Source organism: Dendropsophus ebraccatus, chromosome 1 (assembly GCF_027789765.1).
Source record: "Dendropsophus ebraccatus isolate aDenEbr1 chromosome 1, aDenEbr1.pat, whole genome shotgun sequence".
Classification (NCBI taxonomy): Eukaryota; Metazoa; Chordata; class Amphibia; order Anura; family Hylidae; genus Dendropsophus; species Dendropsophus ebraccatus.
In genome coordinates this window covers 229,409,974-229,433,760 of record NC_091454.1, presented here as the reverse complement: position 1 = coordinate 229,433,760, position 23,787 = coordinate 229,409,974, and the positions used below count along the sequence as shown (strand labels likewise).

The 23,787-nt window shown below is 54.6% G+C and overlaps 1 protein-coding gene across 1 annotated transcript in view; it reads left to right on the top strand.

Annotated features, from left to right (window-relative positions):
• The first annotated feature begins 5,012 nt into the window (after positions 1-5,012).
• Positions 5,013-23,787, top strand: part of ZMYND15 (zinc finger MYND-type containing 15) — a 35,317-nt gene continuing 16,542 nt past the window's right edge. The window contains 3 exon segments of the mRNA XM_069947985.1: positions 5,013-5,111; positions 10,288-10,923; positions 19,952-20,107. Of these exon segments, the coding sequence (XP_069804086.1) occupies positions 5,026-5,111; positions 10,288-10,923; positions 19,952-20,107 (878 nt within the window). The 5' untranslated portion in view covers positions 5,013-5,025.

Here is a 23,787-nt window from a genome sequence, read left to right as displayed (position 1 = left end):
CCTACCCACCAATACCCCATATACTGCTCTATACACTGCTCCTGCCATGTACCTCCCCTATATACCCCCATATACACTGCCCCACCATCTACTTCCCCTATCTACCCCATATACAGATAATACACTGCCCCTGCCATCTACCTACCCACCAATACCCCCATATACAGATAATATACTGCCCCTGCATCTACCTCCCCTATATACCCCCATATACAGATAATACACTGCCCCTGCATCTACCTCCCCTATATACCCCCCATATACAGATAATACACTGCCCCTGCATCTACCTCCCCTATATACCCCCATATACAGATAATACACTGCCCCTGCATCTACCTCCCCTATATACCCCCATATACACTGCCCCACCATCTACTTCCCCTATATACCCCCATATACAGATAATACACTGCCCCTGCATCTACCTCCCCTATATACCCCCATATACTGCTCTATACACTGCCCCTGCATCTACCTCCCCTATATACCCACCATATACAGATAATACACTGCCCCTGCATCTACCCCCTATATACCCCCATATACAGATAATACACTGCCCCTGCATCTACCTCCCCTATATACCCCCCATATACAGATAATACACTGCCCCTGCCATCTACCTCCCCTATATACCCCCATATACAGATAATACACTGCCCCTGCATCTACCTCCCCTATATACCCCCATATACAGATAATACACTGCCCCTGCATCTACCCCCCTATATACCCCCATATACTGCTCTATACACTGCCCCTGCATCTACCTCCCCTATATACCCCCATATACAGATAATACACTGCCCCTGCCATCTACCCCCTATATACCCCATATACTGCTCTATACACTGCCCCTGCATCTACCTCCCCTATATACCCCATATACAGATAATACACTGCCCCTGCATCTACCTCCCCTATATACCCCCATATATACTGCCCCACCATCTACTTCCCCTATATACCCCATATACAAATAATACACCGCCCCTGTATCTACCTCCCCTATATACCCCCATATACAGATAATACACTGCCCCTGTATCTACCTCCCCTATATACCCCCATATACAGATAATACACTGCCCCTGCCATCTACCTCCCCTATATACCCCCATATACTGATAATACACTGCCCCTGCATCTACCTCCCCTATATACCCCCATATACTGCCCTATACACTGCCCCTGCATCTACCCCCCTATATACCCCCATATACAGATATACACTGCCCCTGCATCTAGCTCCCCTACATACCCCATATACTGATAATACACTGCCCCTGCATCTACCCCCCCATATACCCCTATATACAGATAATACACTGCCCCTGCATCTACCTCCCCTATATACCCCCATATACTGCTCTATACACTGCCCCTGCATCTACCTCCCCTATATACCCCCCATATACAGATAATACACTGCTCCTGCATCTACCACCCCTATATACCCCCATGTACTGCCCTATACACTGCCCCTGCATCTACCTCCCCTATATACCCCATATACAGATAATACACTGCCCCTGTATCTACCTCCCCTATATACCCCATATACAGATAGTACACTGCCCCTGCATCTACCTCCCCTATATACCCCCATATACAGATAATACACTGCCCCTGCATCTACCTCCCCTATATACCCCCATATACTGCTCTATACACTGCCCCTGCATCTACCTCCCCTATATACCCCCATATACAGATAATACACTGCCCCTGCATCTACCTCCCCTATATACCCCCATATACTGCCCTATACACTGCCCCTGCATCTACCTCCCCTATATACCCCATATACAGATAATACACTGCCCCTGCATCTACCTCCCCTATATACCCCCATATACTGCTCTATACACTGCTCCTGCCATCTACCCCCTATATACCCCCATATACAGATAATACACTGCCCCTGCATCTACCCCCCTATATACCCCCATATACAGATAATACACTGCCCCTGCATCTACCCCCCTATATACCCCCATATACAGATAATACACTGCCCCTGCCATCTACCTCCCCTATATACCCCCATATACTGCTCTATACACTGCTCCTGCATCTACCTCCCCTATATACCCCCATATACAGATAATACACTGCCCCTGCATCTACCCCCCTATATACCCCCATATACAGATAATACACTGCCCCTGCATCTACCCCCCTATATACCCCCATATACAGATAATACACTGCCTCTGCATCTACCTCCCCTATATACCCCCATATACAGATAATACACTGCCCCTGCATCTACCCCCCTATATACCCCCATATACAGATAATACACTGCCCCTGCATCTACCTCCCCTATATACCCCCATATACAGATAATATACTGCCCCTGCATCTACCCCCCTATATACCCCCATATACAGATAATACACTGCCCCTGCATCTACCCCCCTATATACCCCCATATACAGATAATACACTGCCCCTGCATCTACCTCCCCTATATACCCCCATATACAGATAATACACTGCCCCTGCATCTACCTCCCCTATATACCCCCATATACAGATAATACACTGCCTCTGCATCTACCTCCCCTATATACCCCATATACAGATAATATACTGCCCCTGTATCTACCCCCCCTATATACCCCCCATATACAGATAATACACTGCCCCTGCCATCTACCCCCCCATATACCCCTATATACAGATAATACACTGCCCCACCATCTACCTCCCCTATATACCCCCATATACAGATAGTACACTGCTCCTGCCATCTACCTCCCCTATATACCCCCATATACTGACCTATACACTGCCCCTGCATCTACCTCCCCTATATACCCCCATATACAGATAGTACACTGCTCCTGCCATCTACCTCCCCTATATACCCCCATATACTGACCTATACACTGCCCCTGCATCTACCTCCCCTATATACCCCCATATACAGATAGTACACTGCTCCTGCCATCTACCTCCCCTATATACCCCCATATACTGTCCTATACACTGCCCCTGCCATCTACCTCCCCTATATACCCCCATATACAGATAATACACTGCCCCTGCCATCTACCTCCCCTATTTACCCCCCATATACAGATAGTACACTGCCCCTGCCATCTACCTCCCCTATATACCCCATATACAGATAATACACTGCCCCTGCATCTACCTCCCCTATATACCCCCATATACTGCTCTATACATTGCCCCTGCATCTACCTCCCCTATATACCCCCATATACAGATAATATACTGCCCCTGCATCTACCTCCCCTATATACCCCATATACAGATAATACACTGCCCCTGCATCTACCTCCCCTATATACCCCCATATACTGCTCTATACATTGCCCCTGCATCTACCTCCCCTATATACCCCATATACAGATAATATACTGCCCCTGCATCTACCTCCCCTATATACCCCATATACAGATAATATACTGCCCCTGCATCTACCTCCCCTATATACCGCATATACAGATAATACACTGCCCCTGCATCTACCTCCCCTATATTCCCCCATATACATATAATACACTGCCCCTGCATCTACCTCCCCTATATACCCCATATACAGATAATATACTGCCCCTGCATCTACCTCCCCTATATACCCCATATACAGATAATACACTGCCTCTGCATCTACCTCCCCTATATACCCCATATACAGATAATACACTGCCCCTGCATCTACCTCCCCTATATACCCCATATACAGATAGTACACTGCCCCTGCATCTACCTCCCCTATATACCCCCATATACAGATAATACACTGCCCCTGCATCTACCTCCCCTATATACCCCCATATACAGATAATACACTGCCTCTGCCATCTACCTCCCCTATATACCCCCATATACAGATAATACACTGCCTCTGCCATCTACCTCCCCTATATACCCCCATATACATATAATACACTGCCCCTGCATCTACCTCCCCTATATACCCCCATATACAGATAATACACTGCCCCTGCATCTACCTCCCCTATATACCCCCATATACAGATAATACACTGCCCCTGCCATCTACCTCCCCTATATAACCCATATACAGATAATACACTGCCCCTGCCATCTACCTCCCCTATATACCCCCATATACAGATAATACACTGCCCCTGCATCTACCTCCCCTATATACCCCCATATACAGATAGTACACTGCCCCTGCATCTACCTCCCCTATATACCCCCATATACTGCTCTATACACTGCCCCTGCATCTACCTCCCCTATATACCCCCATATACAGATAATACACTGCCCCTGCCATCTACCCCCTATATACCCCATATACTGCTCTATACACTGCCCCTGCATCTACCTCCCCTATATACCCCCATATACACTGCCCCACCATCTACCTCCCCTATATACCCCCATATACATATAATACACTGACCCCGCCATCTACCTCCCCTATATAACCCATATACAGATAATACACTGCCCCTGCATCTACCTCCCCTATATACCCCCATATACTGCTCTATACACTGCCCCTGCATCTACCTCCCCTATATAACCCATATACAGATAATACACTGCCCCTGCCATCTACCTCCCCTATATACCCCATATACAGATAATACACTGCCCCTGCATCTACCTCCCCTATATACCCCCATATACTGCTCTATACACTGCCCCTGCATCTACCTCCCCTATATACCCCATATACAGATAATACACTGCCCCTGTATCTACCTCCCCTATATACCCCCATATACAGATAGTACACTGCCCCTGCATCTACCTCCCCTATATACCCCCATATACTGACCCCGCCATCTACCTCCCTATATACTCCCATACCATCCTGTACTGCCAGATACAATGATCCTGCCTCCTACCTAAACGAAGCAACCAATCACATCCCAGCTTTCATTTTATCAGAGTGAGAGATAAAAGCTGAGCTGTGATTGGTTGCCATGGGTAATGGAGACAACCCTACTATAAGACAGAAATCTCCCATACAACCAGCAGTCCCATGTGACTTGTGATCATGTGATGTCCGTTATATTTGCATGTGTGCCGACCAACGGCCATATAATAACAGTCAGCGAGGAGACGCTGCACACTACTGCAATACTGAGGTACACCATGAGGGACTGATGCCTGATGTCTAGGGGTTAGTGCCCAGTCCCTGATGTCTAGGGGTTAGTGCCCAGTCTCTGATGTCTAGGGGTTAGTGCCCAGTCCCTGATGTCTAGGGGTTAGTGCCCAGTCTCTGATGTCTAGGGGTTAGTGCCCAGTCTCTGATGTCTAGGGGTTAGTGCCCAGTCTCTGATATCTAGGGGTTAGTGCCCAGTCTCTGATGTCTAGGGGTTAGTGCCCAGTCTCTGATGTCTAGGGGTTAGTGCCCAGTCCCTGATGTCTAGGGGTTAGTGCCCAGTCTCTGATGTCTAGGGGTTAGTGCCCAGTCCCTATTGTCTAGGGGTTAGTGCCCAGTCTCTGATGTCTAGGGGTTAGTGCCCAGTCTCTGATGTCTAGGGGTTAGTGCCCAGTCTCTGATGTCTAGGGGTTAGTGCCCAGTCTCTGATGTCTAGGGGTTAGTGCCCAGTCTCTGATGTCTAGGGGTTAGTGCCCAGTCCCTGATGTCTAGGGGTTAGTGCCCAGTCTCTGATGTCTAGGGGTTAGTGCCCAGTCTCTGATGTCTAGGGGTTAGTGCCCAGTCCCTGATGTCTAGGGGTTAGTGCCCAGTCCCTGATGTCTAGGGGTTAGTGCCCAGTCTCTGATGTCTAGGGGTTAGTGCCCAGTCTCTGATGTCTAGGGGTTAGTGTCCAGTCTATGATGTCTAGGGGTTAGTGCCCAGTCTATGATATCTAGGGGTTAGTGCCCAGTCTCTGATGTCTAGGGGGTTAGTGCCCAGTCTCTGATGTCTAGGGGTTAGTGCCCAGTCTCTGATGTCTAGGGGTTAGTGCCCTGTCCCTGTTGTCTAGGGGTTAGTGCCCAGTCCCTGATGTCTAGGGGTTAGTGCCCAGTCCCTGATGTCTAGGGGTTAGTGCCCAGTCTCTGATGTCTAGGGGTTAGTGCCCAGTCTCTGATGTCTAGGGGTTAGTGCCCCGTCCCTGATATCTAGGGGTTAGTGCCCAGTCCCTGATATCTAGGGGTTAGTGCCCCAGTCTCTGATGTCTAGGGGTTAGTGCCCAGTCTCTGATATCCTAGGGTTAGTGCCCAGTCTATGATCTAGGGGTTAGTGCCCAGTCCTCTGATGTCTAGGGGGTTAGTGGCCCAGTCCTCTATGTCTAGGGGTTAGTGCCCAGTCTCTGATATCTAGGGTTAGTGCCCAGTCTCTGATGTTAGGGGTTAGTGCCCAGTCCTGATGTCTAGGGGTTAGTGCCCAGTCCCTGATGTCTAGGGGTTAGTGCCCAGTCTCTGATGTCTAGGGGTTAGTGCCCAGTCTCTGATGTCTAGGGGTTAGTGCCCAGTCTATGATTTCTAGGGGGTTAGTGCCCAGTCCTGATGTCTAGGGGTTAGTGCCCAGTCCTCTGATGTCTAGGGGTTAGTGCCCCAGTCTCTGATGTCTAGGGGTTAGTGCCCCGTCTCTGATGCTCTTAGGGGTTAGTGCCCTAGTCCCTTGATGTCTAGGGGTTAGTGCCCAGTCCCTGATGTCTAGGGGTTAGTGCCCAGTCTCTGATGTCTAGGGGTTAGTGCCCAGTCCTCTGATGTCTAGGGGTTAGTGTCCAGTCTCTGATGTCTAGGGGTTAGTGCCCAGTCTATGATATCTAGGGGTTAGTGCCCAGTCTCTGATGTCTAGGGGTTAGTGCCCAGTCTCTGATGTCTAGGGGTTAGTGCCCCAGTCTCTGATGTCTAGGGGTTAGTGCCCAGTCTCTGAGTGTCTAGGGGTTAGTGCCCAGTCCCTGATGTCTAGGGGTTAGTGCCCAGTCACTGATGTCTAGGGGTTAGTGCCCAGTCTCTGATGTCTAGGGGTTAGTGCCCAGTCTCTGATGTCTAGGGGTTAGTGTCCAGTCTATGATGTTCTAGGGGTTAGTGCCCAGTCTCTGATGTCTAGGGGTTAGTGCCCAGTCCCCTGATAGGGGTTAGTGCCCAGTCTCTGATGTCTAGGGGTTAGTGCCCAGTCTCTGATGCTAGGGGTTAGTGCCCAGTCTCTGATGTCTAGGGGTTAGTGCCCAGTCTCTGATGTCTAGGGGTTAGTGCCCAGTCCCTGATGTCTAGGGGTTAGTGCCCAGTCTCTGATGTCTAGGGGTTAGTGCCCAGTCTCTGATGTCTAGGGGTTAGTGCCCAGTCCCTGATGTCTAGGGGTTAGTGCCCAGTCCCTGATGTCTAGGGGTTAGTGCCCAGTCTCTGATGTCTAGGGGTTAGTGCCCAGTCTCTGATGTCTAGGGGTTAGTGTCCAGTCTATGATGTCTAGGGGTTAGTGCCCAGTCTATGATATCTAGGGGTTAGTGCCCAGTCTCTGATGTCTAGGGGTTAGTGCCCAGTCCCTGATGTCTAGGGGTTAGTGCCCAGTCTCTGATGTCTAGGGGTTAGTGCCCAGTCTCTGATGTCTAGGGGTTAGTGCCCAGTCCCTGATGTCTAGGGTTAGTGCCCAGTCCCTGATGTCTAGGGGTTAGTGCCCAGTCTCTGATGTCTAGGGGTTAGTGCCCAGTCTCTGATGTCTAGGGGTTAGTGTCCAGTCTATGATGTCTAGGGGTTAGTGCCCAGTCTATGATATCTAGGGGTTAGTGCCCAGTCTCTGATGTCTAGGGGTTAGTGCCCAGTCTCTGATGTCTAGGGGTTAGTGCCCAGTCTCTGATGTCTAGGGGTTAGTGCCCAGTCCCTGATGTCTAGGGGTTAGTGCCCAGTCACTGATGTCTAGGGGTTAGTGCCCAGTCCCTGATGTCTAGGGGTTAGTGCCCAGTCTCTGATGTCTAGGGGTTAGTGCCCAGTCTCTGATATCTAGGGGTTAGTGCCCCGTCCCTGATATCTAGGGGTTAGTGCCCAGTCTCTAATGTGTAGGGGTTAGTCCCCAGTCTCTGATGTCTGGGGGTTAGTGCCCAGTCCCTGATATCTAGGGGTTAGTGTCCAGTCTATGATATCTTGGGGTTAGTGCCCAGTCTCTGATGTCTGGGGGTTAGTGCCCAGTCCCTGATATCTAGGGGTTAGTGTCCAGTCTATGATATCTAGGGGTTAGTGCCCAGTCTCTAATGTGTAGGGGTTAGTGCCCAGTCTCTGATGTCTAGGGGTTAGTGCCCCATCCCTGATATCTAGGGGTTAGTGCCCAGTCTCTGATGTCTAGGGGTTAGTGCCCAGTCTCTGATGCCTAGGGGTTAGTGCCCAGTCTCTGATGTCTAGGGGTTAGTGCCCAGTCTCTGATGTCTAGGGGTTAGTGCCCAGTCCCTGATGTCTAGGGGTTAGTGCCCAGTCCCTGATGTCTAGGGGTTAGTGCCCAGTCTCTGATGTCTAGGGGTTAGTGCCCAGTCTCTGATGTCTAGGGGTTAGTGCCCCGTCCCTGATGTCTAGGGGTTATTGCCCAGTCTCTGATGTCTGGGGGTTAGTGCCCAGTCCCTGATGTCTAGGGGTTAGTGCCCCGTCCCTGATATCTAGGGGTTAGTGCCCAGTCTCTGATGTCTAGGGGTTAGTGCCCAGTCTCTGATGTCTAGGGGTTAGTGCCCAGTCTCTGATGTCTAGGGGTTATTGCCCAGTCTCTGATGTCTAGGGGTTAGTGCCCAGTCTCTGATGTCTAGGGGTTAGTGTCCAGTCTATGATATCTAAGGGTTAGTGCCCAGTCTCTAATGTGTAGGGGTTAGTGCCCAGTCTCTGTTGTCTAGGGGTTAGTGCCCAGTCTCTGATGTCTAGGGGTTAGTGCCCAGTCTCTGATGTCTAGTGGTTAGTGTCCAGTCTCTGATGTCTAGGGGTTAGTGCCCTGTCCCTATTGTCTAGGGGTTAGTGCCCCGTCCCTGATATCTAGGGGTTAGTGCCCCATTCCTGATGTCTAGGGGTTAGAGCCCAGTCCCTGATTTCTAGGGGTTAGTGCCCCGTCCCTGATGTCTAGGGGTTAGTGCCCCGTCCCTATTGTCTAGGGGTTAGTGCCCAGTCTCTGATGTCTAGGGGTTAGTGCCCAGTCTCTGATGTCTAGGGGTTAGTGCCCAGTCTCTGATGTCTAGGAGTTAGTGCCAAGTCCCTGATGTCTAGGGGTTAGTGCCAAGTCCCTGATGTCTAGGGGTTAGTGCCAAGTGCCTGATGTCGAGGGGTTAGAGCGAAGTCCCTGATGTCTAGGGGTTAGTGCCCAGTCCCTAATGTCTAGGGGTTAGTGCCCCGTCTCTGATGTCTAGGGGTTAGTGCCCAGTCCCTGCTGTCTAAAGGTTAGTGCCCTATTCCTGATGTCTAGGGGTTAGTGCCAAGCCCTAATGTCTACATATCTGAGGGGATGAATGCAGGATCAGACTACAGGGTTTGCTTGTAGTCTGTTACCATGGAGACACATGTTATTGCTTAGTCTTTGACTCTCAACTCATTGTGACAGTCACAGTCCCTGGTTGGGGCAGCTGGCACTGCGATCTATGAGGGAACGGCGGGCACTGCCATCTATGGGGGAAGGGCAGGCACTGCCATCTATAGGGGAAGGGCAGGCACTGCCATCTATGGGGGAAGGGCAGGCACTGCCATCTATAGAGGAAGGGCAGGCACTGCCATCTATAGGGGAAGGGCAGGCACTGCCATCTATGGGGGAAGGGCAGGCACTGCTTTCTATGGGGGAAGGGCAGCACTGCCATCTATGGGGGAAGGGCGGGCACTGCCATCTATGAGGGAAGAGCAGCACTGCCATCTATGGGGGAAGGGCGGGCACTGCCATCTATAGGGAGAAGGGCGGCACTGCCATCTGTGGAGGAAGAGCGGGCACTGCCTTCTATGGGGAAAGGGCGGAACTGCCATTTATGGGACAGCGGGCATTGCCATCTATGGGGGAAGGGCGGAACTGCCATCTATGGGGGAAGGGCGGAACTGCCATTTATGGGACAGCGGAAACTGCCATCTATGGGGGAAGGGCGGGAACTGCCATCTATAGGGGAAGGGTAGGCACTGCAATCTATGGGGGAAGGGCGGGCACTGCCATCTATAGGGGAAGGGCGGGCGCTGCCATCTATGGGGGAAGGACGGGAACTGCCATCTATGGGGGAAGGGCGGGCACTGCCATCTATGGAGGAAGGACGGGCACTGCCATCTATGGAGGAAGGACGGGCACTGGCATCTATGGAGGAAGGATGGGCACTGCCATCTATGGAGGAAGGACGGGCACTGGCATCTAACCAGGGGTCTTCTTTCCAGGCCAGCCATGGAGTTTGCCTCTGGATATCGTGACTCTGTAGTAGAATATTCGGAGCTCCTCTTCAGCTGGTACAGGCGGTATATGAAGGAGTATGCTGGCAGACTGGAGCGCCTGAGGAGCCACCCCGAGCAGGAGATGGAGATCAGGGCTCTGCCCCATGATGCCACCTGCTGGTTTCTGCATGTCCTGCACAATAACAGCATCGGCTTCCTGCCCCGAAACCACGAGCTCCAGATAGAAGATGGCTTCTATATGGACAACCCCCTGGGCCTCCGAGACCTGCAGAAGTACATCAGCCTCACCTGCCTGGAGGAGGAGGGCGCCACTGATGGCGGGGCAGGTGGGTGATGCCAGCCGTGGGGGTGAGGAGATCTATCATTAAGCCGGTTATACACTAATCTCTCGCCCTCAGGTGACATGCGCCATATCAAGTACCTGCTGATGGTGGCCGAAGAGTCTGGCACCGTGCTGGGCATCGACTTACTGATGGACAGTGAGTGTAATAGTAACAAGACCCAGTACATGTGCAAACTGCGAGCCTACCACCTGCTGTGCCAGTGCATGGCGCTACCAATGGACAACGGGCAACCGCGACGTCCCCAGAGAGTGGCCATTGGAGATCCATCTGTGCACAAGTAAGAGGGGGGGGGTAAGGATATGTAGGACATGTGATCTCCCCCCATACCAGAAGCCCCTACATCACCGATATGTGACCACCCCCATACCAGGAGCCCCCACTCCACCGATATGTGATCTCCCCATACCAGAAGCCCCCACATCACCGATATGTGACCCCCCCCCCATACCAGGAGACCCCACTCCACCGATATGTGACCCCCCCCATACCAGGAGACCCCACTCCACCGATATGTGACCCCCCCATACCAGGAGCCCCCACTCCACCAATATGTGATCTCCCCATACCAGAAGCCCCTACATCACCGATATGTGACCTCCCCTCATACCAGGAGACCCCACTCCACCGATATGTGACCCCCCCCCATACCAGGAGACCCCACTCCACCGATATGTGACCCCCCCCCCCATACCAGGAGACCCCACTCCTCCGATATGTGATCCCCCCCCTTACCAGAAGCCTCTACATCACCGATATGTGACCCCCTCATACCAGGAGACCCCACTCCACCGATATGTGACCCCCCCCCCCCCCATACCAGGAGACCCCACTCCACCGATATGTGACCCCCCCATATCAGGAGACCCCACTCCACTGATATGTGATCCCCCCTTACCAAAGCCCCTACATCACCGATATGTGAAACCCCCCCCCATACCAGGCGACCCTACTCCACCGATATGTGACCCCCCCCCATACCAGAAGCCCCTACATCACCGAACCGATATGTGATCCCCCCCATACCAGGAGACCCCTCTCCACCGATATGTGACACCCCCCATACCAGGAGACCCCACTCCACCGATATGTGATCTCCCCATACCAGACGCCCCTACATCACCGATATGTGACCCCCCCCCATACCAGGAGCCCCCACTCCACCGATATGTGATCCCCCCCCTTACCAGAAGCCCCTACATCACCGATATGTGAACCCCCCCCCCCCCATACCAGGAGACCCCACTCGATATGTGACCCCCCATACCAGGAGACCCCACTCCACCGATATGTGATCCCCCCTTACCAGAAGCCCCTACATCACCGATATGTGACCCCCCCCCCATACCAGGAGACCCCACTCCACCAATATGTGACCCCCCCCCATACCAGGAAACCCCACTCCACCGATATGTAATCCCCCCCCATACCAGAAGCCCCTATATCACCGATATGTGACCCCCCTGCATACCAGGAGACCCCACTCCACCGATATGTGATCCCCCCCATACCAGGAGCATCCACATCACTGATATGCGACCCCCCCCCATGCCAGAAGCCCCTACGTCACCGATATGTGACCCCCCCATACCAGGAGCCCCCACATCACCGATATGTGGACACCCCCCATACCAGAAGCCCCTACATGACCGATATGTGACCCCCCCATACCAGGAGACCCCACTCCACCGATATGTGACCCCCCCATACCAGAAGCCCCCACATCACCGATATGTGACCCCCCCCCCCATACCAGAAGCCCCTACGTCACTGATATGTGACCCCCCCATACCTCAGGTGACATGCGCCATATCAAGTACCCGCTGATGGTGGCCGAAGAGTCTGGCACCGTGCTGGGCATCGACTTACTGATGGACAGTGAGTGTAGTAACAAGACCCAGTACATGTGCAAACTGCGAGCCTACCACCTGCTGTGCCAGTGCATGGCGCTACCAATGGACAACGGGCAACCGCGACGTCCCCAGAGAGTGGCCATTGGAGATCCATCTGTGCACAAGTAAGAGGGGGGGGGGGTAAGGATATGTAGGACATGTGATCTCCCCCCATACCAGAAGCCCCTACATCACCGATATGTGACCACCCCCATACCAGGAGCCCCCACTCCACCGATATGTGATCTCCCCATACCAGGAGCCCCCACATCACCGATATGTGACCCCCCCCCCATACCAGGAGACCCCACTCCACCGATATGTGACCCCCCCCCATACCAGGAGACCCCACTCCACCGATATGTGATCTCCCCATACCAGAAGCCCCTACATCACTCCTGGCCACCTCCTGTCACCTCCCTGACCACCTCCTGTCACCTCCCTGACCACCTCCTGTCACCTCCCTGGCCACCTCCTGTCACCTCCCTGACCACCTCCTGTCACCTCCCTGACCCCGTCCTGTCACCTCCCTGACCACGTCCTGTCACCTTCCTGACCCCGTCCTGTCACCTCCCTGACCCCGCCCTGTCACCTCCCTGACCCCGTCCTGTCACCTCCCTGACCCCGTCCTGTCACCTCCCTGACCACGTCCTGTCACCTCCCTGACCCCGTCCTGTCACCTCCCTGACCCCGTCCTGTCACCTCCCTGACCACGTCCTGTCACCTCCCTGACCACGTCCTGTCACCTCCCTGACCACCTCCTGTCACCTCCCTGACAACCTCCTGCTGCCTTCAGCTCAAAAACATTTCCAGAATCCGCTCTTTTCTCACCCCTGACTGCTGGTCCATGCTCTCATTATCTCCCGCTTGGACTACTGTAACATCCTCCTCTCTGGCCTCCATCTAACTCCCTTACTCCCCTCCAGTCTATCCTTAACTCTGCTGCCCGACTAATCCACCTTTCCCCTCACTTTAAATTGCTGACCATGACGTACACGGCCGTCCACAACCTGACCCCTCCGTACATCTCTGACCTGATATCCCGCTACTGTCCCTCACGCAACCTTCCATCCTCCAGTGACCTCCGTCTGCGCTCCCCCTTGTTCGTACCTCGCACAACCACCTCCAAGACTTTGTCCGAGCCTCCCCCATACTCTGGGACAAGGCCGATTTTGGGGTCTCTGCCGCCTGAGGCAAACCTCAGGCGGCCGCCCCCTGAGTGATGGCCGGCATCAAACACCCCCCCCCCCCCCCAGCCAGCCGCTCACCTGTCCCACGCCGCAGCCGGCCCACGCTCTCCGCTGTCTCCACATCCCGTCAGGTCCCGCGATGTCACCCTGCAGCTGTCATGGACCTCCAGGCTGTGGTGAGTGAGTGGGGCTATCGGGTCGCGCGGGGCCGCCGGGGGGTTGCGCTACAACCCCCCGGCGGCCCCGCGCAACCGCATCACCCCAGCGCGTCCCCCAACGACCCCGGGCACTCACCACAGTCTGGAGGTCGATGACAGCTGCAGGGTGACGTCGCGGGACCTGAGGGGATGTGGAGACAGCGGAGAGCGCGGGCGACGGGACAGGTGAGCGGCCGCTGTCATTTTTATTAAGTGATACTTAACAAAAATGACAGCATGGGGGACATAATGCCGCCCCCTGTCGGACCGCAAAATCTGCCGCCTGAGGCGGAAGGCTCATTCCGCCTCATGGCAGAAGCGGGCCTGCTCTGGGACTCAGTACCCCGACACATCTGGCTCTCACTACCCCAACACATCCGCCTCTCACTACCCCAACACATCCGGCTCTCACTACCCCGGCACATCCGGCTCTCACTGCCGCGACACATCCGGCTCTCAGTACCCCGACACATCCGGCTCTCACTACCCCTATCCCAACACATGCGGCTCTCACTGCCCCGACACATCCGGCTCTCACTGCCCCGACACATCCGGCTCTCACTGCCCCGACACATCCGGCTCTCACTGCCCCGACACATCCGGCCCTCACTGCCCCGACACATCCGGCTCTCACTACCCCAACACATCCGGCTCTCACTACCCCGACACATCCGGCTCTCACTACCCCGGCACATCCGGCTCTCACTGCCGCGACACATCCGGCTCTCACTACCCCGACACATCCGGCTCTCACTACCCCTATCCCAACACATGCGGCTCTCACTGCCCCGACACATCCGGCTCTCACTGCCCCGACACATCCGGCTCTCACTGCCCCGACACATCCGGCTCTCACTGCCCCGACACATCCGGCCCTCACTGCCCCGACACATCCGGCTCTCACTACCCCGGCACATCCGGCTCTCACTACCCCGACACATCCGGCTCTCACTGCCCCGACACATCCGGCTCTCACTGCCCCGACACATCCGGCTCTCACTGCCCCGACACATCCGGCCCTCACTACCCCGGCACATCCGGCTCTCACTGCCGCGACACATCCGGCTCTCACTACCCCGGCACATCCGGCTCTCACTGCCGCGACACATCGGGCTCTCACTACCCCGACACATCCGCCTCTCACTGCCCCGACACATCCGCCTCTCACTGCCCCGACACATCCGGCTCTCACTACCCCGACACATCCGGCTCTCACTACCCCGACACATCCGGCTCTCACTAATCCGACACATCCGGCTCTCATCCACTATCAAGTCCTTCAAAAGTAACCTAAAAACCCATCTATTCAAAGTAGGCTACAACCTAGATAACTCTGCATTTTACCTCCTGTTTCTCTCCCATTACCTTATAGATTGTAAGCCCTCGCTCGCAGGCTCCTCTCTCCCTATGTAATACCTGGCGGGCAGGCTCCTCTCTCCCTATGTAACACCTGGCGGGCAGGCTCCTCTCTCCCTATGTAATACCTGGGGGGCAGGCTCCTCTCTCCTTATGTAAGCCCTGGCGGGCAGGCTCCTCTCTCCCTATGTAATACCCGGCGGGCAGGCTCCTCTCTCCCTATGTAAGCCCTCGCTCGCAGGCTCCTCTCTCCCTATGTAATACCTGGCGGGCAGGCTCCTCTTTCCCTATGTAATACCTGGCGGGCAGGCTCCTCTCTTCCTATGTAAGCCCTGGTGGGCAGGCTCCTCTCTCCCTATGTAAGGCCTGGCGGGCAGGGTCCTCTCTCCCTATGTAAGCCCTGGCGGGCAGGCTCCTCTCTCCCTATGTAATACCTGGTGGGCAGGCTCCTCTCTCCCTATGTAAGCCCTGGCAGGCAGGTTCCTCTCTCCCTATGTAAGCCCTGGCGGGCAGGGTCCTCTCTCCCTATGTAAGCCCTGGCGGGCAGGCTCCTCTCTCCTTATGTAAGCCCTGGCGGGCAGGCTCCTCTCTCCCTATGTAATACCCGGCGGGCAGGCTCTTCTCTCCCTATGTAAGCCCTCGCTCGCAGGCTCCTCTCTTCCTATGTAATACCTGGCGGGCAGGCTCCTCTTTCCCTATGTAATACCCGGCGGGCAGGCTCTTCTCTCCCTATGTAAGCCCTCGCTCGCAGGCTCCTCTCTTCCTATGTAAGCCCTGGCAGGCAGGTTCCTCTCTCCCTATGTAAGCCCTGGCGGGCAGGGTCCTCTCTCCCTATGTAAGCCCTGGCGGGCAGGCTCCTCTCTCCTTATGTAAGCCCTGGCGGGCAGGCTCCTCTCTCCCTATGTAATACCCGGCGGGCAGGCTCTTCTCTCCCTATGTAAGCCCTCGCTCGCAGGCTCCTCTCTTCCTATGTAATACCTGGCGGGCAGGCTCCTCTTTCCCTATGTAATACCTGGCGGGCAGGCTCCTCTCTTCCTATGTAAGCCCTGGTGGGCAGGCTCCTCTCTCCCTATGTAAGGCCTGGCGGGCAGGGTCCTCTCTCCCTATGTAAGCCCTGGCGGGCAGGCTCCTCTCTCCCTATGTAATACCTGGTGGGCAGGCTCCTCTCTCCCTATGTAAGCCCTGGCGGGCAGGGTCCTCTCTCCCTATGTAAGCCCTGGCGAGCAGGCTCCTCTCTCCCTATGTAACCCCTGGCGGGCAGGCTCCTCTCTCCCTATGTAACCCCTGGCGGGCAGGCTCCTCTCTCCCTATGTAAGCCCTGGCGGGCAGGCTCCTCTCTCCCTATGTAAGCCCTGGCGGGCAGGCTCCTCTCTCCCTATGTAAGCCCTCACAGTCAGGCTCCTCTCTCCCTATGTAATACCTGGTGGGCAGGCTCCTCTCTTCCTATGTAAGCCCTAGTGGGCAGGCTCCTCTCTTCCTATGTAAGCCCTAGTGGGCAGGGTCCTCTCTCCCTATGTAATACCTGGCGGGCAGGCTCCTCTCTCCCTATGTAACCCCTGGCGGGCAGGCTCCTCTCTCCCTATGTAATCCCTGGCGGGCAGGCTCCTCTCTCCCTATGTAATAACTGGCGGGCAGGCTCTTCTCTCCCTATGTAATAACTGGCGGGCAGGCTCCTCTCTCCCTATGTAAGGCCTGGCGGGCAGGGTCCTCTCTCCCTATGTAATAACTGGCGGGCAGGCTCTTCTCTCCCTATGTAATAACTGGCGGGCAGGCTCCTCTCTCCCTATGTAAGGCCTGGCGGCCAGGCTCCTCTCTCCCTATGTAAGGCCTGGCGGGCAGGCTCCTCTCTCCCTATGTAATACCTGGCGGGCAGGGTCCTCTCTCCCTATGTAAGCCCTGGCGGGCAGGCTCCTCTCTCCCTATGTAAGCCCTGGCGGGCAGGGTCCTCTCTCCCTATGTAAGCTCTTGGGGGCAGGGTCCTCTCTCCCTATATAATCCCTGGCGGGCAGGCTCCTCTCTCCCTATGTAATACCTGGCGGGCAGGCTCCTCTCTCCCTATGTAATACCTGGCGGGCAGGCTCCTCTCTCCCTATGTAATACCTGGTGGGCAGGCTCCTCTCTCCCTATGTAATCCCTGGCGGGCAGGCTCCTCTCTCCCTATGTAATACCTGGCGGGCAGGCTCCTCTCTCCCTATGTAATACCTGGCAGGCAGGCTCCTCTCTCCCTATGTAAGCCCTGGCGGGCAGGCTCCTCTCTCCCTATGTAAGCCCTGGCGGGCAGGCTCCTCTCTCCCTATGTAAGGCCTGGCGGGCAGGCTCCTCTCTCCCTATGTAATACCTGGTGGGCAGGCTCCTCTCTCCCTATGTAATACCTGGTGGGCAGGCTCCTCTCTCCCTATGTAATACCTGGTGGGTAGGCTCCTCTCTCCCTATGTAAGGCCTGGTGGGCAGGCTCCTCTCTCCCTATGTAATACCTCGCAGGCAGGGTCCTCTCTCCCTATGTAAGGCCTGGCAGGCAGGCTCCTCTCTCCCTATGTAAGCTCTTGGGGGCAGGCTCCTCTATCCCTATGTACCAGTCTGCCATCTGCCTTCATGTATTGTGTTGATCTTGTAATGTTCCTGTTTGTTACCCCTGTCACCTGTATAGCGCTCTGGAATTAAGGGCGCGTTATAAATAAATAACAATAGTAATATTGTGACCACCCTCATACCAGGAGCCCCCAACATCACCGATATGGGCCCCCCCATACCAGGAGCCCCCACATCACCGATATGTGACCCCCCCCCCCATACCAGGAGACCCCACTCCACCGATATGTGACCCCCCCCATACCAGGAGCCCCCACATCACCGATATGTGACCCCCCCCATACCAGGAGAACCCCACTCCACCGATATGTGACCCCCCCCCATACCTAGGAGCCCCCCACATCACCGATATGTGACCCCCCCCCCCATACCAGGAGCCCCCACATCACCGATATGTGACCCCCCCATACCAGGAGCCCCCACATCACCGATATGTGACCCCCCCCATACCAGGAGCCCCCACATCACCGATATGTGACCCCCCCCCATACCAGGAGCCCCCACATCACCGATATGTGACCCCCCCATACCAGGAGCCCCCACATCACCGATATGTGACCCCCCCCCCCCCATACCAGGAGCCCCCACATCACCGATATGTGACCCCCCCCCCATACCAGGAGCCCCCACATCACCGATATGTGACCCCCCATACCAGCAGCCCCCACATCACCGATATGTGACACCCCCCCATACCAGGAGCCCCCACATCACCAATATGTGACCCCCCCCATACCAGGAGCCCCCACATCACCGATATGTGACCCCCCCATACCAGGAGCCCCCACATCACCGATATGTGACCCCCCCCATACCAGGAGCCCCCAACATCACCGATATGGGACCCCCCCATACCAGGAGCCCCCACATCACCGATATGTGACCCCCCCCATACCAGGAGCCCCCACATCACCGATATTGTGACCCCCCCCCATACCAGGAGCCCCCACATCACCGATATGTGACCCCCCCCCATACCAGGAGTCCCTACATCACCGATATGTGACCCCCCCCATACCAGGAGCCCCCACATCACCGATATGTGAGCCCCCCCATACCAGGAGCCCCCACATCACCGATATGTGATCCCTCCAATACCAGGAGCCCCCACATCACTGATATGTGACCCCCCCCCCATACCAGGAGACCCCACTCCACCGATATGTGACCCCCCCCCCACACCAGGAGCCCCCACATCACCGATATGTGACCCCCCCCCCATACCAGGAGCCCCCACTCCACCGATATGTGACCCCCCCCATACCAGGAGCCCCCACATCACCGATATGTGACCCCCCCCCCCCATACCAGGAGCCCCCACATCACTGATATGTGACCCCCCCATACCAGGAGCCCCCACATCACCGATATGTGACCCCACCATACCAGGAGTCCCCACATCACCGATATGTGACCCCCCATACCAGGAGCCCCCACATCACCGATATGTGACCCCCCCCCATACCAGGAGATCCCACACCACCGATATGTGACCCCCCCACACCAGGAGCCCCCACAAGAGCACCACATACCAGGAAACCCCACACTACTGTTATGTAACCCCTCCACCACCAGGACCCCCCACATCACTGATACGTGGCCCCCCCAATACCAGGAGCCCCCACATCACCGATATGTGACCCCCCCAATACCTGGAGCCCCCACATCACCGATATGTGACCCCCCCCCCATACCAGGAGCCCCCACATCACCGATATGTGACCACCCCCACACCAGGAGCCCCCACAAGACCACCACATACCAGGAAACCCCACACTACTGTTATGTAACCCCTCCACCACCAGGACCCCCACATCACTGATATGTGACCCCCCCAATACCAGGAGCCCCCACATCACCGATATGTGAACCCCCAATACCTGGAGCCCCCACATCACCGATATGTGGCCCCCCCCCAATACCAGGAGCCCCCACATCACCGATATGTGACCCCCCCCCCAATACCAGGAGCCCCCACACCACTGTTGGGTAACCCCCTCCACCAGGACCCCCACACACACACACCAGGAACCCCCACATCACCAATATGTGACCCCCTCCCCCATGTCTCTCACTACTTGCAGATTCCTGGTAAGGATCCTCTCTTCCTTGGGAATGGAGGTTCAGCAGACACCAATGAGAGACTGGTCATCCAGCGCCAACTTCATCTTCTCCACCCAGACCGTGCAATGCTGTCACGTGTGTAAGAAACGGAGGTTCGAGCTCAGGCTAGCTCCATGGTAAGGGGCAAAAGATGTCCGCTGTCACCATGGTAAGGGGCAAAAGATGTCCGCTGTCACCATGGTAAGGGGCAAAAGATGTCCGCTGTCACCATGGTAAGTTGCAAAAGATGTCCGCTGTCACCATGGTAAGGGGTAAAAGATGTCTGCTGTCACCATGGCAAGGGGTAAAAGATGTCCGCTGTCACCATGGTAAGGGGTAAAAGATGTCCGCTGTCACCATGGTAAGGGGTAAAAGATGTCCGCTGTCACCATGGTAAAGGGGTAAAAGATGTCCGCTGTCACCATGGTAAGGGGTAGAAGATGGCTGCTGTTACCATGGCAAGGGGTAAAAGATGCCCGCTGTCACCATGGCAAGGGGTAAAAGATGCCCGCTGTCACCATGGCAAGGGGTAAAAGATGTCCGCTGTCACCATGGTAAGGGGTAGAAGATGGCTGCTGTTACCATGGCAAGGGGTAAAAGATGCCCGCTGTCACCATGGCAAGGGGTAAAAGATGCCCGCTGTCACCATGGCAAGGGGTAAAAGATGTCCGCTGTTACCATTGTAAAGGGTAATCGATGGCCCCCATCACCATTAAAAGGGGTAAAAGATGACCGCTGTTAGCATAGCAACGGATAAAAGATGGCCTTCGTCACCATGGTAAGGGGTGAAAGATGGCCGCCGTTGCCATAGCAAGGGGTGAAAGATTGTTGCTGTCACCATGGTAAGGAGTAAAAGATGTCCGCCATCACCATGGCAAGGGGTGAAAGATGGCCGCCGTCACCATGGTAAGGGATAAAAGATGGCTGCCGTCACCATGGTAATAAGTTAATGGTGATTAGGTTTAGGGCACTGTGGTGTTTACCTGTAAGCATTATGAAAATGGAATAAAAATACTGTGGTAAGTGCTGGATCAGTGGCATATTTCCTGAAGTACTTGGTGGATCCTGAGCCCGAGCCCTTTGTTTATCAAGGTTTAGGGCAGCCCTGCAGGTATTCCCCACCGACCATGTGCAGAAATGTGCCCCCTAGTGGTCAGACTATCAGTCCCTGAGTATTGGCGGGAGCCCTGGATGCTTCCAGCCTGATATGCAGACGTGTCCAGCACCAGATGGGTGTATATATATATATAAATATATATGTGTCTGTGTGTATAGGGGTCAGGCTGTATATCACACAGACCCCGGGAGGCCTCATTATCACATACTAGAGACATCTGCTCAACATTCACTCATCCAGGAAGAAGAGGAAGAGGGGTCTGGCGGCCGTCCCATCCTGATAATATGTCCTGGAAGGAGGGACGCTACACTGCATAATGGTATGACCCCCCCCCCCCCCCCCCCACAGATACTACACTGCATAGTTGGTATAGACACCCCCCCACATACTACACTGCATAGTGGTATACACCCCCCCATACTATACACTGCATAATGGTATACACCCCCCCATACTACACTGCATAATGGTATACACCCCCACCCCCACCACCATACTACACTGCATAATGGTATACACCCCCACCACCATACTACACTGCATAATGGTATGACCCCCCCCCCACCATACTACACCGCATAATGGTATACACCCCCACCCCCACCACCATACTACACTGCATAGTGGTATACACCCCCACCACCATACTACACTGCATAATGGTATACACCCCCCCCCCCCCATACTACACCGCATAATGGTATGACCCCCCCACCATACTACACTGCATAATGGTATACACCCCCCCATACTACACTGCATAATGGTATGACCCCCCCCACACCATACTACACTGCATAATGGTATACACCCCCACCACCACCACCATACTACACTGCATAATGGTATGACCCCCCCCCCCACCATACTACACCGCATAATGGTATGACCCCCCCACCATACTACACTGCATAATGGTATACACCCCCCCATACTACACTGCATAGTGGTATACACCCCCCCATACTACACTGCATAATGGTATACACCCCCACCACCACCACCATACTACACTGCATAATGGTATGACCCCCCCCCCCCACCATACTACACCGCATAATGGTATGACCCCCCCACCATACTACACTGCATAATGGTATACACCCCCCCATACTACACCGCATAATGGTATGACCCCCCCCCCACCATACTACACCGCATAATGGTATGACCCCCCCACCATACTACACTGCATAATGGTATACACCCCCCCATACTACACCGCATAAAGGTATGACCCCCCCACCATACTACACCGCATAATGGTATACACCCCCCCATACTACACTGCATAATGGTATACACCCCCACCACCACCACCATACTACACTGCATAATGGTATACACCCCCCCATACTACACCGCATAATGGTATGACCCCCCCCACCATACTACACCGAATAATGTTATACACCCCCCCATACTACACTGCATAATGGTATGACCCCCCCCCCCACCATACTACACCGCATAATGGTATGACCCCCCCACCATACTACACTGCATATGGTATACACCCCCCCCCATACTACACTGCATAATGGTATGACCCCCCCCCCACCATACTACACTGCATAATGGTATACACCCCCCCATACTACACCGCATAATGGTATGACCCCCCCCACCATACTACACTGCATAATGGTATACACCCCCCCATACTACACTGCATAATGGTATGACCCCCCCCCCACCATACTACACCGCATAATGGTATGTCCCCCCCCACCATACTACACCGCATAATGGTATACACCCCCCCATACTACACTGCATAATGGTATGACCCCCCCCCACCATACTACACCGCATAATGGTATACAACCCCCCATACTACACCGCATATGGTATACACCCCCCATACTACACTGCATAATGGTATGACCCCCCCACCATACTACACCGCATAATGGTATACACCCCCCCACCATACTACACCGCATATTGTTATGACCCCCCCATACTACACCGCATAATGGTATACACCCCCCCCATACTACACTGCATAATGGTATACACCCCCCCCATACTACACTGCATAATGGTATGACCCCCCCCCCCACCATACTACACCGCATAATGGTATACACCCCCCCATACTACACCGCATAATGGTATACACCCCCCCCATACTACACTGCATAATGGTATACACCCCCCCATACTACTCTGCATAATGTTAACACCCCCCCATACTACACCGCATAATGGTATGACCCCCCCCCATACTACACCGCATAATGGTATACACCCCCCCATACTACACTGCATAATGGTATACACCCCCCCATACTACACTGCATAGTGGTATGACCCCACCATACTACACCGCATAATGCTATACACCCCCTACATCATACTGCACCGCATAGTGGTATACACCCCCATACTACACTGCATAGTGGTATACACCCCCAACCATACTACACTGCATAATGGTATACACCCCCCCCCCACCATACTACACTGCATAATGGTATACACCCCCCACCATACTACACTACATAATGGTATACACCCCCCACCATACTACACTGCATAGTGGTATACCCCCCCCCACCATACTACACTGCATAATGGTATGTCCCCCCCTACTACACTGCATAATGGTATACACCCCCCCCCCCATACTACACTGCATAGTGGTATACACCCCCACCACCATACGACACTGCATAATGGTATGACCCCCCCCCC